The sequence below is a fragment of the Sinocyclocheilus grahami genome, unplaced genomic scaffold, assembly GCF_001515645.1.
Source record: "Sinocyclocheilus grahami isolate Dianchi unplaced genomic scaffold, SAMN03320097.WGS_v1.1 scaffold1203.1, whole genome shotgun sequence".
Classification (NCBI taxonomy): domain Eukaryota; kingdom Metazoa; phylum Chordata; class Actinopteri; order Cypriniformes; family Cyprinidae; genus Sinocyclocheilus; species Sinocyclocheilus grahami.
The window spans coordinates 23,551-41,842 of record NW_015506382.1 but is presented as its reverse complement, the minus strand read 5'-3'; the positions used below and the strand labels follow the sequence as shown (position 1 = coordinate 41,842).

General features: G+C 39.0%; 1 protein-coding gene across 3 annotated transcripts in view; it reads right to left on the bottom strand.

The window, feature by feature from the left end:
• LOC107567977 (activin receptor type-1-like) overlaps window positions 1-18,292 on the bottom strand; it is a 46,448-nt gene that overhangs the window by 24,795 nt on the left and 3,361 nt on the right. The window contains exon 1 of one of the 3 annotated variants that reach the window (XM_016253802.1): window positions 5,126-5,177. The exons of the other annotated variants lie outside the window; for them this stretch is intronic. Coding sequence (XP_016109288.1) covers window positions 5,126-5,154 — 29 coding nt within the window. The 5' untranslated portion in view covers window positions 5,155-5,177. Of the gene's footprint in view, window positions 1-5,125; window positions 5,178-18,292 lie in introns of those variants that run through there. 3 annotated transcript variants of the gene reach the window in all.

Genomic DNA, 18,292 nt, shown 5'->3' with positions numbered 1-18,292 from the left:
TAGATAGATAGATATATATATATATATTCTTTTTTTCCCCTATGAGGTACATGAGCCAATAAGAAGATATCATTTTTAGATCATGACCCACCAGTTGAGAACCACTGGACTACAGCCTGCTTACTGGTTATAAGAGAGAGGGAGAAATGAGAAGGGAGATAAATGCATACCCAAGAGAGAAGCATTCTCAAACCACACAGACAATGACGACAACACTCTCACAGCCAGATGAAATGCCTTTCAAAATCTGCAGCACATGTTGCTAATAGCTCCCTCGTGCCCAGTCAACAACTTCTCTGATAGTAAATAACCCAGCTGCCTATTTATTTACACAGAGACCACATGCTGCTGCAAAAATCAGAGGACAAAACGGGGGCACTCATGTGCTAAGAAGGGTGAGAGTTGGGGCAGTAGGGTCTGAAGGGTTGGGTCTGCTATTGTTCTGTGATTCTACTATAAGCAGCCTGCCAATTATGATAATTGCACCGAATAGCTCACATAAATCAACATAAATCAGCATGCACTTCTGAAATCTCACAGTAATCAAAACCACAAATGAGACACACAGATCAATATTCCATATTCAATAGTTTATTGTTAGGGATGAGAATGAAATGAACAATTACAGTTTATTACCAGTTCCATTTGAAATTCCTTTGTATTTGAGTCGGACATGAAGAAATTAATTTGCAGTTCAGTAAGTGAGTCAGATTAAGAAATTTTTTAAGTGATTCTTAAGCGTTTTGTCTACTAAAAAGAATCAGCTAATAAGAGTCATTAGCTTAGGATTCAGAATTCACTAGTCATGATGTATGTTTTGTGCTGAATAGTAATTACACTTTCAGAGTATGCTAATTCGATATTCATCAGCAGAAGAATAACAGGACCAAATGTCATGAAAATAATTTGGTTCCAGTATTTTTTTTTTTTTTTTTTTTATGTTCTGATTAAGCTAGTGATATGGTATTGTTATGCAGTTAATAATTACCCCAAGTATGAGAAATAGAAATAGTGATGTTTGCCAGTAGGGATGGGCATTTGTCCATTTGAGTAACCAATATGTCAAATGAGTAAAAACAAGTGTTTGGGAGATATTTGGGCATTTATTATCAATGACGACAATGAAACGTTTTTCTAATTAAAACATACTGTTGACGAAAATATGATGAGAAAAAAACTCAGCTATATTATTGATAATGCAAGGTCTTGAAAAAAAGAAATCTCAAAGGAATATGAGTGTTTCAAATAGTCCAATCATTGTCAGTATTGGGCATTACCATTTGAGCTGTGTGAGCTGTTGCTGAAGAGGGAATGGTATACTGAATCGCTTTGGTAGCAGGTTAACTCAACTAATGCATCCTATTATACAAGATAAATACAGAGATCAGATAAAAAGATCAGATGAAGACACAAATGTAATATTACAACTTGTTTCACAAAACTGCATGCAAGTCAGAATGTTTAACTCATGTTGTGAATGCGCTCTTCTAGATGGTAAAAGATGTTATTCATGACTGTCTCAGGTCACAATAAAATGTGCAAAAAGTAAAGGGGCTCTCAGTACTTTGAGTCTACTGTGTTATTCCACACTAGAAACTTTGGTCTGAATGCACACGGTCTACTTGGACCCTGTGGAAAGGTGGACCCTGATTAAAAAAAAAAATATCCTGCTTATATTGCAATATAATGGGAAATTATTATTAAACAACTAATATGCACAATTGATAGCTGGCAGAGCTGCCATTATTGCTACCAGAAATATGCTTAACCTAAAAGGACCAATACAGAGGCCTGTTGCACAAAGCCGGTTTCGGTGTTTGCATTTAGTTTGAGCAAACTCTAAGTTTTCGGGCTTAAGAAGGTGGGTTGGTTTTGAGTGGGTTTCATCGCCATTATAATTTTTGCTACATGGCTACCCTGCTCCGCAGGATTTATTCTGGGTTAGAGATCGCAAGACCAAACTGGACCAATGAGCTGTGAGAACACTGACAAATATCTGATGCGATAAAGCCACTCCGCTGTATCTCTCGCACCAATTTAAAGCAGTTTACAGTGAAAGAATGTTAGAGACAAAGTCTTTTGCTGCTAATTATTAACTATATTCCTATTATATGAATTATAATTATTCATAAGTCATTTAATATATTCAAATAATTATTATATAAATGAATTAATATTATTATATAAGCAATTCATATTAAACGTTGCATTTAAATAAATTTTAATAAATACATAGCCTATAAATAAGTTGATATATAAAGCTTTTAAATGACTAAACTTACGTGTTTTGGATGTTAACGCCAAGTGTTATCATGGCCATTGTCTGCTCACACTGTTCTGGAAGTCAAACTATGAATTGCTTATAATGGTCTCATAAACGGTTCAGAAACGATTACTGTTAATAAAGATTTTCGATAGCAAATGTCAATGCTTTTAGACGGCAGATGATGGTCAATATTGATGAAATTAAATGGACATCTTATTTTGTAACATATATTTACGTGAACAAACATATTTCAAAACTAAAAAAAAGTGCATTATTCAATAGTAGATTTTGCAACTGATACATGCCACAATTACACACTTATGTTAGTCAGCCAACTGGCCAATTATCTGCCAATGTTGACTATCTCAAAATGAATGTAATTTAATTATTCATCAAGAGATTTATGAATTAAATCGATTTTTTCCCCCTACATAAAATCAATCTGCAGATGACAAAAAAATTGTTCAATACAAGTTTTAACTTTATTTTGTTTTGATTTTTCCTGCTGGGATTTGATCTGGATTTCCCCCTTGGGGTTAAAGTGCAAACAGAAACAACAAGCCAAAAAGACAAGATGGCAGGCCCTGCCATTGTAAACAGTGAAAACGCAACATAACGTAACATAACATTCTTATCATACCGGATACAGTTTGTAAATGTTTGTAAGGCTGTAGGTCAGTGGTCTTCATTATTTTTCTTATGAGAGCCGCACTGATAGGGCAAAGTCAATCAGAGAGCCACTTTTACCACCAAGTATAAAAAGTTACATCTAGTCATAAATAGCATGTCTTTTTATCAATCTGTCATCCCTGATATGCAATGCAATGCAAAAGGGGCCAGCATTCTTTATCATTTACCAGTAAAATTTGTATCTGAGACAAGATGATTTTTTTAAAAAGCAGGATTACCTTAATGCTGGAAAGACCTCATGGACGTTGGACAGAGCAAGTGTAAATATATTTTCTAGTCTATATTTCCATCTTGTAATGCCGCTGTTTTAGGATTTTTTTTAAAAATATAAATTATTATTTGTAATAAAGCACCGGACGCGGCGACAGTTGTCTTGCCACGCCCCGCTGCGCTAAAAGTCTGTCTACACTTGTTGACACTACAGTTGCAAATCATCTGAACGTAGTGTCAGTACAGTTCGTCATAAATAGAACGAGGCATCAGTTTACTGATGGGTATCGTGTCGTGTCGTGTCGTATCGCGCTGCATCCAGTGTAGACAACATCACTGGGGTCTTTTGTCGGATCGTGCCACTCGCGTGCGGTGTGACATGGTGTGAGTTTTTTTTAATGGGTTATGTTATTCCCTGCTTGTTTTTATGAAATATCTGTATTGCCTGCATGATCATATCATTGTATTATTTACTGCCATGCGAGCAGAGCATGTGAGCGTTTTCCGCTCTATGGACGTGCGCTCCGCTCAGTCGCTCTAACCGCACAAGCAAGCGCTCCGTTAATATTCCGCTCACGCTCACCGTGAACCAGTTCCCGCTCCGACATACTTCAGATTCCAATATGAATCTTTACTAACTCTCCCCGCACTCCCTCTCAGTTTCTTCTCCCTGCTCATTCTTAACTTAGATTTTTTACTTTACATTTATGTATAAGGCTTGCAACTTCGTTGAAACAATATCTGAACTCCATAACTGCTCTACTATTCTCAATCTCTACAGATTCTCGACCTCGAACAAGCAAATCACCAAACGGCATTCTGGATTGAGCGAGCGGCGCTGAGCGTTTTGAGCGAGCGGAGCAGAATCTTCAGAAAGGCGCTCTGCGCTCTTAAGGATATTTTACCACTCCGCTCCCACTCCGATCCGCTCACATGCTCTGCATGCGAGCCACAAAGTAAAGCTTGGCGAGCCGCGCAATAAGTAACACTGCTGTAGGTTGGTTTTTCGCGGGTGTGCTTGTGTTGCCGCGGTCTTGTACGTTTCATAGGGCGCAACATCTCTCACTCGGCAGCATGCCTCTGTTTGAGGTGCTGCAGTAAATTGGTCGTACTGCTACCTTTACTAGCAACAGACTTCAAACACACTTTGTCACACACACCAGCGGGGTGTTGTTTGTTCTGCCTCTGACACTGCAAAACCGAACCAATTCCAAATTACGGATGACATTGTGCCTTTCTTGGGAACGAGTTCTTCCCTGCTCGCTGACATGTTGTTTGTGTATCTCTATGGCAAACGCGCGGGGGGAGGGCTGAGCCCATTCGGAACCACGGGAGCCCAGAGGGGAGCGTCGGCAGATGTTAAAGAGAAAACAGATTTTCATTCAAACAAATCGACGTAAATTACACATTCGAGTTAATCGATAAAAAAATCGATTTATCGCCCAGCCCTACTTCAACTAATAATTTTTTTAATCATTCGAACTGACAGATATATTGTATATCCAGTTATTACAGGTGACTGTGGCAAAAGCAAAGAAACAACAGTCAAACAGAGAGTGAGACTTTTAGTCTGGGATTACTGGTAGCAGAACACTCGTGCACGCACACACACAGATGCAGACAGACTGGGGACAGTACAGAAATCAATAACCACACTCCAGAACCTGACTGCAGTGACCCTTCTCTCTTTTTCTTCAGTCTGTTTCTACTTCTCTGATATGGATCTGATATCTTTTATCATGCACATTTATCCTGATTATTTTTAGGGGCAAATCCATCTACTTTCAGTAAAGAACAGATAGCAGGACTGCACTGCCAGAGAAACCCAGACGAATCAGATGAAACAAAGATTGCCCAGATCACACCCAAAACTTACAGGCATTTCGGCATGCAACAAAAACACAAAAAGTCTAATATGCGCATGAAAGTCAGATAACATGCAAAAACAGACAGATGTACCTGTGTCTCATGCTCAGACGTGCAGCCATATATGTGCACACAACTCCATCTGCCCTAAATGACGGTGTCTAAAATCTGATCCCCCCCTCAGGGCTCTGCCAACCAACGCTCCTCTCGCTCTCATCTAGCCTCATTCTGCTTTCCTTCTCTCTATTTTCTTTCCCTTGCATTGTTCTGGCTGCACCGCCAGCTGTTTCTGACAGCCAAATTACAGTGCACAGAAAAATGATTGCTTACCCTCGCTCTCCATCTCTGCTCTCTCAGACAGGGTGGACAAATTACACACTTTACCCGGCTGTGAAATAGCATCTGCAGAGTTTCTGAGCTGAGGCAGGAAATGTGGAGTAGAAATCTGGATGTGGACACCATAACTGTTATACACCATGTTGCTGTCCAATTAGTACGTATTCAAGTTTTGAAATGAACACCGGCCAACCAACCAGATGCGGGTGAAAATTCACCATGGCGGGCAATGTATATCAACTAACCAGTCAATATGGCATCATGGTTATGATTCATAAATTATGTCCCATCACTTTGCATGTCCTATCAGAGCTCTTTCCCAAACATAATCCTCCAACATTTGCAGAACAAAGCTTAAAAAGGGTTACACACTGGACAAGAAGCATTATGCCACGTCTTTAAATTCTTAAAATTTTCTATGAGTGTACAAACACTCTGCATTATCACACGGCATCTGTCAGCACGGTGCCTGTCAACGACTCCAGAGGCTGCTAACCTACATCTGAACTGTAAACTCATTTTCACTCCTCCCTATTTTGTTGGGTCTTTATTCCTGTTGGTCTGGTCAGTTCTCACACTGTGTCTCTACACAGTTTGCTGCATAGCTCCTGTTCATTTGCCCTGTTGTCTCAAGCTGGTTTGAGACTCTGTGATGTGCCAGATTTTTATTTATTTTGTCTGAACTCTCAGATTTTCTCTCAGTTGGCATCCTCTTTACAGCAGACCTGACACCCTAGACTTAAAGACTGAGTATTGTTCCTTTTTTTTCCAGTAATAGGTTTGTCTTTATGTGATTTCAGTTAAGTCTATGCTTGATAGAAAATACTATATATGGTCTATATCACATGAGTAATAGTGCGATATGGCTCTATAACATATATGACTCTATTATAGATTATAATATCTGACTGATCTGACTGATCATTACTGCAAGTGTGATATTGCTTATATACAACAGTTCGACAGCACAAGTATGTATATAAGAAATAACCACAAAGTCTCTTCAACCCAATTGTGTGTGAAAATACTTGCTTCCACAGATTAACTCTGCCATTATGTTTAAACAGATGTGCCTAGTATCAGAGTATTATTGAACAAGTTGTTCCCCTGTCCCAGGAGAACAAAGGACTAGGGTTGGGTACCGAAACCCGGTACCAATATGGCACCGGTACCTATGTAACCGGTATGTACTAGAACCGAATCCGAATGCAGATTTCGGTGCCATGCCTGAACGATCGATTAAAATATTATTCCTCTGGTTCACCGAAACGGACATAAGAAGCATCATCACTGGCACCGCACGTGAAAAATAATTTCCCGACTGAGAAAATGCACGTGAACTCAAGTCGGAAAGCTCTAATAATACAAATCCAACACATCTTTGTAGTAACGAGAGTGTCCATGTTGTTTTTACCTTTTTACTCCACAACACCAGTCAAATGCTTCCTTTTGTGATCTGATGAGGCTTCTTGTCAAAGAATGAGGCAGAAAATATGTTCTATATACTACTTTAAAAAGAATACATCGATTAGCAATAAATTAGGGTGACCATATGTCCTCATTTCCCCAGACATGTCCTCTTTTTAACCTACAAAAATGCGTCCGGCCGGGATTTCTTAATTGAAAAATGTCCGGGATTCGGCTGTTTTCTTAATCCCACTCCCGCTGAATCTCTGACCATTGCCGCCTGCTCCCGCAACATGTGTTTCGCTCCCGCGATTTTCGTGTCCACCCCTTTAAACATTCTAATATCTCTTTATTCTCGACCTGTGATCAGTCAAAGCTGACTCCGGTAGCTCTTGTTGGATGCAGGGTTGCCAAGTCCGCATTTTTTCCACAGAATTGGGCTACTTTTAAAATGTTGCGATGGGTTGATTTTCCCAAGTGGGTTAAAGGTTTGAAATATTGCATAAATTACATTTGACTGAAATGCTTGTATTGAAACATTTTGCATTCTACCTATGATAAAACTTTCATGGACTTACATTAACATATATTAACTGTCCCCTCATGGTGGAATGACCTGCCCAGCTCAATCCAAGCAGTTGAGTCCTTATTATTTTCAAGAAACGGTTGAAAACACATCTCTTTCATCTTCATTTGAAATGCACTAACATGCTCTAACATTTGCACTCTCTATTCTATTTCTATTCTAATGGCCAATGCATCATTTTTGGGGGGAATTTATTTATTTATTTATTTATTTTAATAAGTATCGGTTCAGGCACCGGAACCGTTTTAAAAGTATCGATTTGGCACCGGTATCGAAAAAAAAAAAAACGATACCCAACCCTACAAAGGGCCCTTGCACAATATTCAAATCCATAGCTAAGGGCAAACCGCACAACAGGATAAAAGGGGGGTGTCGTTATCAGTGATTTTGAGGAACAATGTAGGCACATTTGATGGGAATTAAAATGTAATTTAACGCTATATTATACTTGGGGGAAAAAACAACATATAACTATTAATTTCTTATGTTGGTTCAAGTCAGACTATAGTTTGTTATATGAGAAAACAAACCATTAAGGTGAAAAAAGCAGAAGCTGTGATCATACATGTCCGCTGACTCTTTGTTAATTAAGAATAAGCCTGAATGGGAGTTTAAATTGTTATCTTGTAATGATTAACCATGCAGCTCTTGTTTGCCATACAATGTGAATTTAATGTGAATCACACAATGAATGTAGAATATATGAGACACTTCCTGTTTACCAGTCAAAAATGTCTGACTTCCTGTTGGGTGGAGCTAAAAAAGTTAATAGGGAATTTGTTTGTCATGATGATGGCAATGTCCCTATGAAATTTCGTGAAGATCAGACAAAGTCTGCGGCAACCACAGCAATAAATAAAGTTTGAAATTGTCGGGGGGGAAGCGCTATGGAGCCCACTGGCCCAGACTAAATCAAATGACCACAGAATTCAAAAGTGCTGCTAAGCTTCTACTAGTTTGCCAATTTTTGTGAGTTTTTGTGTATTCCAAAGGAATGAAATATGTGTTTTTCGGACTAGGGGGCGCTGTGGAGCCGATGAGGCGCGTCTCTCCAAAATTGCACTATCAAATCAAAATATGTCCTAAGACAAATTTTTCTGTTGGCTTTCATTAGTTTTTAGCCTTTGGAAGTCCTTCAAAACAGTGTTTTTTTTCTTCTTTCCAGAATAAATGCTAATAACTCACTCATACAGGCTATGTTTCACACTTTTAGAAGTGGGGTTAGCAGCACCGCTTTTTACCTGGGATTATGAAACCTTGATCAGAGCAGTGAAAACATATGAATTGAAGAAGAGACTGCTGACGAGTTGGGCAAAACCACGTTCATATTCGCACGATTTTTTGCGCAGCTCGTCTGTGAACAACGGCTCTGTGTAGTTAATGCTGCTCAATGTGAAAGCCCGCAGGTGATGGAGATTTACTGCTGATTACAGAACCGGCTTTTCTGACAAGATGCGCGTTAAATATCGCATGCGATTTATCGTGCAGCCCTACTTTATAGTCCACCAAAAAGTCAATTCTTGAAAACTTGATAGTACTGTTGGCAAAATATAATATGAGGATGTGCAATGTTAAACAGTGTGAAACATGAAGCAAAATAAACCAGGATTCTGTTTACCTAGGGTTTAGAATGACCGAGGATTAATTATTTTAAGTGTGAAAAGCCCTTTAAAAGACACACTAAATGTCTAGAATATGCAGAGACAAGAGGAGTACTACAAACAGTGAACAACCCAGTGATACTGGTGACGTTCTTTAACGATCCGCCCGCAAAAAAAAATGTCGTGACCCCAAATCCCATCGTTGAAGAAAAACAGTTGTCGTGTTCACAACTGCAACAATGAGTGCTTATCAGGATCAACTAAACGCTGGATTTGGTAACACTTTATAATAACTTTCATTAATAAATCATTAACAAACATTATATAATGCTTAATGGATCATGTGTTATATATATTCAAAGAGTTAGAAACGTGAGATAATGTGCTTGTTAATGTTTGCTAATAAACTTATTAAACGTTAGATAATGTTCAAACAAATCATTATTTCATGCAAGTTAAAATGCTTACAAATGTAATTAAACTTTCAATTCCCTATGATCAAGCACTTATTGAAAATCTACAAAAGATCTTAACAGATGTTATAAAATGATTAAAAGCTTGTGTTAATGCACAACATTTTTGCTGCTATTGAGGTGTGATATGGGTAAGGTTAGGTGGTACGGGGAGGTTTAATGGTTGGGGTTTAAAGGGTCAAATAAGGGAACAGTTCAATCGGTTTATATTACATTGTTTTGACAAATGAAGAAGTATTTTAATGATACACTGAAGAGTAGTATACTAATCCGAGCGCTGAGGGAATAAAAACATTTTTGCACCAAAATTTCAATGTCTTTAGCAAGCATTTAGCTAAACTTAACCAGCCACCCTTTACACAAACGTTGTTACATTAGCTAAAAGTCCAATGCCCATATAGATACTAAATGATTAGTAATCGTTTATAAACATTTACATATTATGAATAGTTTCAACTTTAGATTGGCTACTGCAAAAACATGAACAAATTATTAATAAATGATTAGTAAAGATGTGTGAATAGGGTAAATTCAGGTCTTTCGGGACACTTTTGCCATTGAGATGACTGCTCATAAAGGTATTAATGATTAGTAAACGTTTATAAACATTTGCAAATGATGAACAGTTTCGACTTTAGTTGGGTACTACAAAAACATTTTTAAAAAATAGATTATTCATTAAAATGTGTAAATAGAGATCTACACAACAAAGACCAACATATGAAGATCATATGAACTGAAAGTTTAATGACATTTGTAAGCATTTCAATTTACATTAAATAATCATATGTTAATGTCAACAATTCTGTGTTTTTCTGTCAATATGGGGTGCTGTGTGTACATTAATGAGGAAAAAAATTAACAATTGATTTTAGCAAATGGCTGCAATACAACAAAGAGTGAAAAATTTAAGGGGGTCTGAATACTTTCCGTACCCACTGTATATTAACTAATGATCTGTTAAGCATTATATAATGTTTGTTAAAGGTATATGATGCAGTTTCAATTTTTCCTTTCTCTTTGGAGTGTTACAAGCTCTTGGTGCATAAAGAAGATCTGTAAAGTTGCAAAGACTAAAGTCTCAAATCCAAATAGATATTCTTTATAAAAGTTAAGACTTTAAGACGCCCTCCTAAAACGCCTCGTTTAAACACGCCCCACATCTACGTCACTGTGTGGGAAGATTTGCATAACACTGACCAAATGTTCACACAAAGAAGCTTTTATTCTCGCTGTAGTATTGTTGCTGCCGCCATGTCGTGAAGATGCTGTGTGTTTCATTGTGAAAGCAAAACTACTTTGTTTGGCCTTCCAAAAGAGGACGATATCCGCTTCTTCATGCCTAGTGCTGATCCGTGCTGGTGACTGAGGAAATACATTAACTTCGTGCTGTGGATCACCGGATCGGCTTTCACCGTTGATGAAGCGGAGTCCAGCCCGGGGTCGTCACATGTGGTTGCCGCAAGCCCGCCGGCTGCACCTTCGTTGAATCTGCTGGCCGCGCCGTTCTCAAGTCCGCCGGCCGTTTCTCACTCAAGCCTGCAGTGTGTGACGCTGTGTGACGCATTTTATGGAGGACTGTTTCTTGAACCTGCAGAGTAGCCTACAATGGGTCTATGCTCAAAGGCTGATTTTATTAAGTGAGGCAGTTCCAACTTTGAAAGGACAGTCTGATGCTTCTGACTGAGTCACAGCCTGTGATTAAATTTTTTATATTTAAAGAATTTGCCACTGATGATTCAAATGCGAGTTTTAAGCAGTGTAGAGTAGCGCTTGTTGTTTGTCGTTCCTCCGATCACAAATGCAGACACGGTTTTATGTTTACACGGCACGATACGCAACGCGTAAAAACAGTTTAAGTCATTATAATCAGTAATTATGTCCCCACTGGAGGCAACAAATGCCTTGTTTGTAATGGGTTTTTTATTGGTCTGGTCACGTCGTGCCGGGAGGCGGCATCACAGTATGTTAAGGGGCGTAACATTTCCGTCACACGCTTGAGGTATTCAGCCAATCACAACGCACTGGATAGCTGGCCAATCAGAGCACACCTCGCTTTTCAGAATGATGAGCTTTGTAAAAAGCGCCACGGTTGAGGTACTTGTATGATGTCCACCCGCCAGAGCCTTTTTTATATTTAAAGAATTTGCCACTGATGATTCAAATGCGAGTTTTAAGCAGTGTAGAGTAGCGCTTGTTGTTTGTCGTTCCTCCGATCACAAATGCAGACACGGTTTTATGTTTACACGGCACGATACGCAACGCGTAAAAACAGTTTAAGTCATTATAATCAGTAATTATGTCCCCACTGGAGGCAACAAATGCCTTGTTTGTAATGGGTTTTTTATTGGTCTGGTCACGTCGTGCCGGGAGGCGGCATCACAGTATGTTAAGGGGCGTAACATTTCCGTCACACGCTTGAGGTATTCAGCCAATCACAACGCACTGGATAGCTGGCCAATCAGAGCACACCTCGCTTTTCAGAATGATGAGCTTTGTAAAAAGCGCCACGGTTGAGGTACTTGTATGATGTCCACCCGCCAGAGCCTATGGTTTTCTCTGTTTTATCTGCACCTGACCCCCACCAGATCGTCACATTACAATTATTCTAAAGCATGATGAAATGGCAGGCACATTCAGAAACTTCATAAGCTTATACATTCAAAGTAAAAAAGTCTGCTTTCTGTACACAAGTAATTTCAGGTCTGGCTGTTGCTCACAGGTAGATTCCCTAAAATAATCTGTTTGCAAAGAAAGCATTTCCAAACACATATGTAGATCCAAAGCAAGTTAGCACACTAGATAGATAAGGGGTCTGTAATTTTTATGGTAGGTTTGTTTTGGTTGTTTATGTTTGTTTTGGATAGAATATCAACCAAGTAAATCTTTTTTTTTTTTTAAACGTTATTTGATTTGCGTTTCAGTGAGTGAAATAAGTATTTGATCCCCAAGCAAAACATGACTTAGTATATGGTGGAGAAACCCTTGTTGGCAAGCACAGAGGTAAGACATTTCTTGTAGTTGGTCACCAGGTTTGCACACATCTCAGGAGGGATTTTGGTTTACTCCTCTTTACAGATCCTCTCTAAATCCTTAAGGTTTCTTGGATGTCACTTAGCAACTCAAAGTTTCAGCTCCCTTCACAGACTTTCTATAGGATTAAGCTCTGGCAACTGGCCAGGCTACTCCATGACCTTAATGTGCTTCTTCTTGAGCTACTCCTTTGTTGACTTGTCGGTATGTTTTGGGTCATTGACCCATCCATGACCCATTTTCAGTGTTCTGGGAAGGAGGTTCAAGGTTCCAAGATTTTACAGGTGGTGAAGTCATTCTGTACCCTTAGCAGAAAAACAGCCCCAAAGCATAATGTTTCCACCTCTGTGCTTGACTGTAGGGATTGTGTTCTTGGGGTCATAGCCAGGATTTCTCTCCCTCCAAACACGGCGAGTCGAGTTGATGCCAAATAGTTCAATTTTGGTTTCATGTGACCACAGCACTTTCTCCCAAGCCTTCTCTGAATCATTTAGTTGTTCATTGGCAAACTTCAGATGGGCCTGTACATGTGCCTTGAGGGCATTGCAGGATTTCAATCCATTGTGGCGTAGTGTGATACCAATGATTTGCTTGATGACTGTGGTCCCAACTGCCTTTAGATCATTAACAATGATTTCAAGGCAACTGGAGACGACCTCTACAGCCCTGAATGTCAGCTGAGACCATGTCAACTAGATGCGACCCAGAGACCAATCCCCCGTGAAGACCTCGTCACCTCAATGACATCGGTACAAGACCACGGGAACCAGACAAGTCCTCTGCACAATCTGACCTGTGCTGCAGCCTGGAATTAAACTATGCCATGCTGGTGTCGTCTGGCCAGAGGAGAACTGGCCCCTCAACTGAGCCTGGTTTCTCCCAAGGTTTTTTTCCTTCTTTTTACTGTCGCCTTTGGCTTGCTTAGACACTGTTGGAAGAGAGCTGAACTGGTTGATGGCATCACTGAATCATTGATGAAGTGACGTTAGCTGGAAAAATGACTCTTTGTTATTGTCCTCTTGCATTATTGACAAACTATTTTCCTGTTTGACACTGTAAAGCTGCTTTGACACGATCAGTATTGTATAATGATTTATATAAATAAAGGTGACTTGACTTTACTTGACTAGATTAATACAGGGTATGCGTTTTTGTGGCACAGCATGTCCAGAATGTGTCAAGGCTCTCCTCCTTTTGTCTTTCTATAAGGACATTGTTGTCTTCAACTCTACACTCTTGAAAATTAAGGTTGGAGAACATTTTTAGCGTCCATGGAATCCATGCAAATTCCATTGCACAAATCAATCTTTATAGTGGAAAAAAAGGTTCTTTAGATTTAAAAAATGTTATTCACTCTGAATAACAAGAACTGTTAACTGAACAGTGGTTATTTCCAATGGGATCGCCCTTTTAAATCCTTAATTTTTAAGAGTGTATGAGCTCCTTGAACAAACACATCCAGTTTTGCTTCAAATGCAGCCACATCACTCATTCTGCCGATGCCATACCGATAGTTTGTTTTACTTAAGGAAAAAAATCTCTCGTAACGAATACTGTAAACTATACAGGGAACCCTTTAAATTACCATGAGATGATAAAATTAACAAGGGAGCTCAAACTATTATATTCAACTGCTATTTATTTTCAAATATTATAATCATACTCAAAAGCTGAAATGTTCGTATACAACTAGGGCTGCACGATTAATCGCAAGCGATATTTAACGCGCATCTTATCAGTAAAGCCGGTTTTCTGACAAGATGCGCGTTAAATATCGCATGCGATTAATCGTGCAGCCCTATATACAACTTAATTGCACAAGGTAGTTTTCATTAAAAACTTGTTTTTATGACATGTTTATTCAAACATTCATATAATTAATGGTAAATAAGCTCCCCTCTAGTGTTTTTATAGCTAACAGACTGAAAACTGAATAAGGTTCCTTAAGTAAATACAACGTTAAATGACATACTGCTCACAAGCGGTTTTATTTACATCTTTTCATGGTTGAAACTCCGACTGAGTGATTTTATGAGGCATGATACATTTCAGTAAGTTATGCAGGATTTTTCAACATAACTTCTGATGTTCATTCATGTTTATTTCACACTATAGCTTGTATTAAAGTGGAAGAGATGATGCCCACTCTGTGCTGCTGCTTAAATGTGGCGTGACATATCGCTGTAGCGCCTCAGTTTAAGAACATCAAAATGGTTTTTATTGTTTTTTGTTTGTTTTTTTTATAAAAGGGACAGAAGTTCAGAGCTGAGACTTCGTTTATAGTAGTAACAAAGAACAAAGCTCAATTATTGAGTGGTTTTGAGACTTTAGTCTTTGCAACTTCAGGGATCTTATCTATGCACAATCAGCTTGTAACACTCCAAAGAGAAAGGAAAAACTTGAAATCGCATCATATGACCCCTTTAAAAACGGAAAAGTTACAGCATATTATTTCTGTTTCTGAAGTAAACTACCCTCAGCTTCCCATTGTAGAGAGACGTTGCACAGACAAGTAAGCTAAGCGAGTTATAAGTCATTTAATATGGACTTGGGATAATGGTAGTGTTCCAATAAACCATGTTAAAACTACTCTTCTAGTATTATGCATTTATTTTAAGCCACTCCTGAACCACAGGCAACGTCAGAGGCGTCTTACCTGGGCTAAGGAGAAGAAGAACTGGACTGTTGCCCAGTGGTCCAAAGTCCTCTTTTCAGATGAGAGCAAGTTTTGCATTTCATTTGGAAACCAAGGTCCTAGAGTCTGGAGGAAGGGTGGAGAAGCTCATAGCCCAAGTTGCTTGAAGTCCAGTGTTAAGTTTCCACAGTCTGTGATGAGTTGGGGTGCAATGTCATCTGCTGGTGTTGGTCCATTGTGTTTTTTGAAAACCAACATCACTGCACCCGTTTACCAAGAAATTTTGGAGCACTTCATGCTTCCTTCTGCTGACCAGCTTTTTGAAGATGCTGATTTAATTTTCCAGCAGGATTTGGCACCTGCCCACACTGCCAAAAGCACCAAAAGTTAGTTAAATGACCATGGTGTTGGTGTGCTTGACTGGCCAGCAAACTCAACAGACCTGAACCTCATAGAGAATCTATGGGGTATTGTCAAGAGGAAAATGAGAAACAAGAGACCAAAAAATGCAGATGAGCTGAAGGCCACTGTCAAAGAAACCTGGGCTTCCATACCACCTCAGCAGTGCCACAAACTGATCACCTCCATGCCACGCCGAATTGAGGCAGTAATTAAAGCAAAAGGAGCCCCTACCAAGTATTGAGTATATGTACAGTAAATGAACATACTTTCCAGAAGGCCAACAATTCACAAAAAATGTTTTTTATTGGTCTTATGAAGTATTCTAATTTGTTGAGATAGTGAATTGGTGGGTTTTTGTTAAATGTGAGCCAAAATCATCACAATTAAAAGAACCAAAGTCTTAAACTACTTCAGTCTGTGTGCATTGAATTTATTTAATACACAAGTTTTACAATTTGAGTTGAATTACTGAAATAAATGAACTTTTCCACGACATTCTAATTTATTGAGATGCACCTGTACTCTGCTGTGCACACTCAGTGTGTGCACTCGGTGTTTGGAATGTCAAACAAAGGTTTCCATTTACAGTGTTTTTATGCTCTACTCTGATTAGCCATCATAGAAAAGTCTGTTGAACTCATGAACGCAATCACTAGTCAGAGGGGTTTAAATCAGTATAAACTCAGTACCACAAAAAAATTTTTTTTTTTTTGTTGTTCACTGCTCACAAAGTTCTGCATGCTTGCATATCCTCTCATTATACCCAAAGTGTATCATGTTGTAAATAAGAGATTCATGGTGCAGTGTAGTCAGCTTCTATGATTACAACCAGGGTGCAAATCGTAAAAAGTAGTCTACTTCTAATATGTTATTATATTAAATATGAAATATGAAAAGAAAAACCAGGTCACTCATGACAGCCACATTTGACACAATGCCTAACATTAACACTACTTTTGGGCATAAATTCTAATCAAAATCTGTTAATATTTCGCATGACGTGAGCCACAAAATAAATGCAGACTAAAAATAGTACTAATAAAATAATAATAACAATAAAAATAATACAAAATGCACTATGATCTGCCAGGCTGCTGGGCTTATGAATTTAAAGCATAAATGGAAGTAATTGGGTTGACGCAATGACAAGCATGCCGCCAAAGAAGGCACTGGCAATCGTGGAAGGCGACGACATTAAAAGGTAGCTGGAGTTTATGACAGAGGAGATTTCTGCTGTCAAGCTGCAGCAGAAATCCATCCTGGATCTGGTGGAGGAGGTAAAGGCTCTCCACATCCAGAACGCTGAGAAGGACCGGCGTCTGGTGTACCTGGAGAGCAGAGTAGCAGAGTTGGAGCAGAGTATACCAGGATCAACGATGTGATCATCACTGGGCTCCATATCAAACCTCGGTCATACGCTCAAGCGGTGACCATTGATATAGAGTGGGAGCCTGGCGAGCAGGATATCAGCTCCGTGAAGCAACAGGTGGCTACCTTTTTTCAATCTAGGGGGACTGAAATGGACGCTGACAACATCGAGGCATGCCACCCTCTGCCCCGGAAAAATAATAGCAAAAAATCAGCTGTCATCATGAGACTAATCAACAGAAAACACAAAGTCGCACTGTTAAAACAAGGAAGGAAGCTAAAAGGAACTAACGTCTTATTAAATGAGCATCTGACTCAACGAAATGCGGATATTGTTAGGAAAGTGCATTTTTTGAGGAAACAAGGAAAATTTCAAAACACGTGGACCACAAACTGTAAAATATTTATTAAGCTGAACAGAACGCAGGAACAAGCCAAAGTTTTGATCATCAATAACATTGAGGAACTAGATAAGTACTAAAAGATCAACATGAGCTGGAGTTATGAACACTTAAATGATGTAATGCACCACATGCAACCATGGCAAAGTTTGATAAAAATCGTTCACCTACTTTTGGAGGCAACAACGATATAAATCAAATATAGCTGTATATGACAATCTGGAGCTGAGAACATTTCAGTACACTGATCATAATTTACTGGACTTGGAAAATAGCATAGACCCAGAGAATAACTTCTCCAATATCGACAATAATTGTTGCTACTACACAAAGGAACAGTTTAACCAGTCCATTAAAATGGACAGTAAGTTGTCATTAATTAATTTTAATAGCAGAAGTCTGTATGCCAATTTCAATAACATTGAGGATTATTTGAAATAATTTACTAAACCATTCACAATAGTTGCTATATCTGAAATTTGGATTAATGATAATAAAGGTAGGCATATGGATTTTGAACTGGAGGGGTATAAAGCAAACTATATAAACAGAATGATTAAAGGGGTCATATTATGCTTAAATATGATGATTACATTTTTCCTTTCTCTTTGAAGTGTTACAAGCTCTTGGTGCATAAAGAAGATCTGTAAAGTTGCAAAGACTAAAGTCTCAAATCCAAAGAGATATTCTTTATAAAAGTTAAGAGTCAACAACGCCTACCTAAAACGGCTCGTTCTAACACGCTCCCAAAAAGAGGACGATATCCGCTTCGTCATGCTGGTCGCTGAGGAAATACATCAACTTCGCGCTGTGGATCGCCGGATCTGCTTTCACCGTGGACGAAGCGGAGTCCAGCCCGGGGTCCTCCAGCCACCACTCAATCCAAGGCCACCGTGTGTGACACTGTTTTTCGTTGTGAAAGCGAAACTACTTTGTTTGGCCTTCCAAAAGAGGACGATATCCGCTTCGTCATGCCTGGAGCTGATCCGTGCTGGTCGCTGAGGAAATACATCAACTT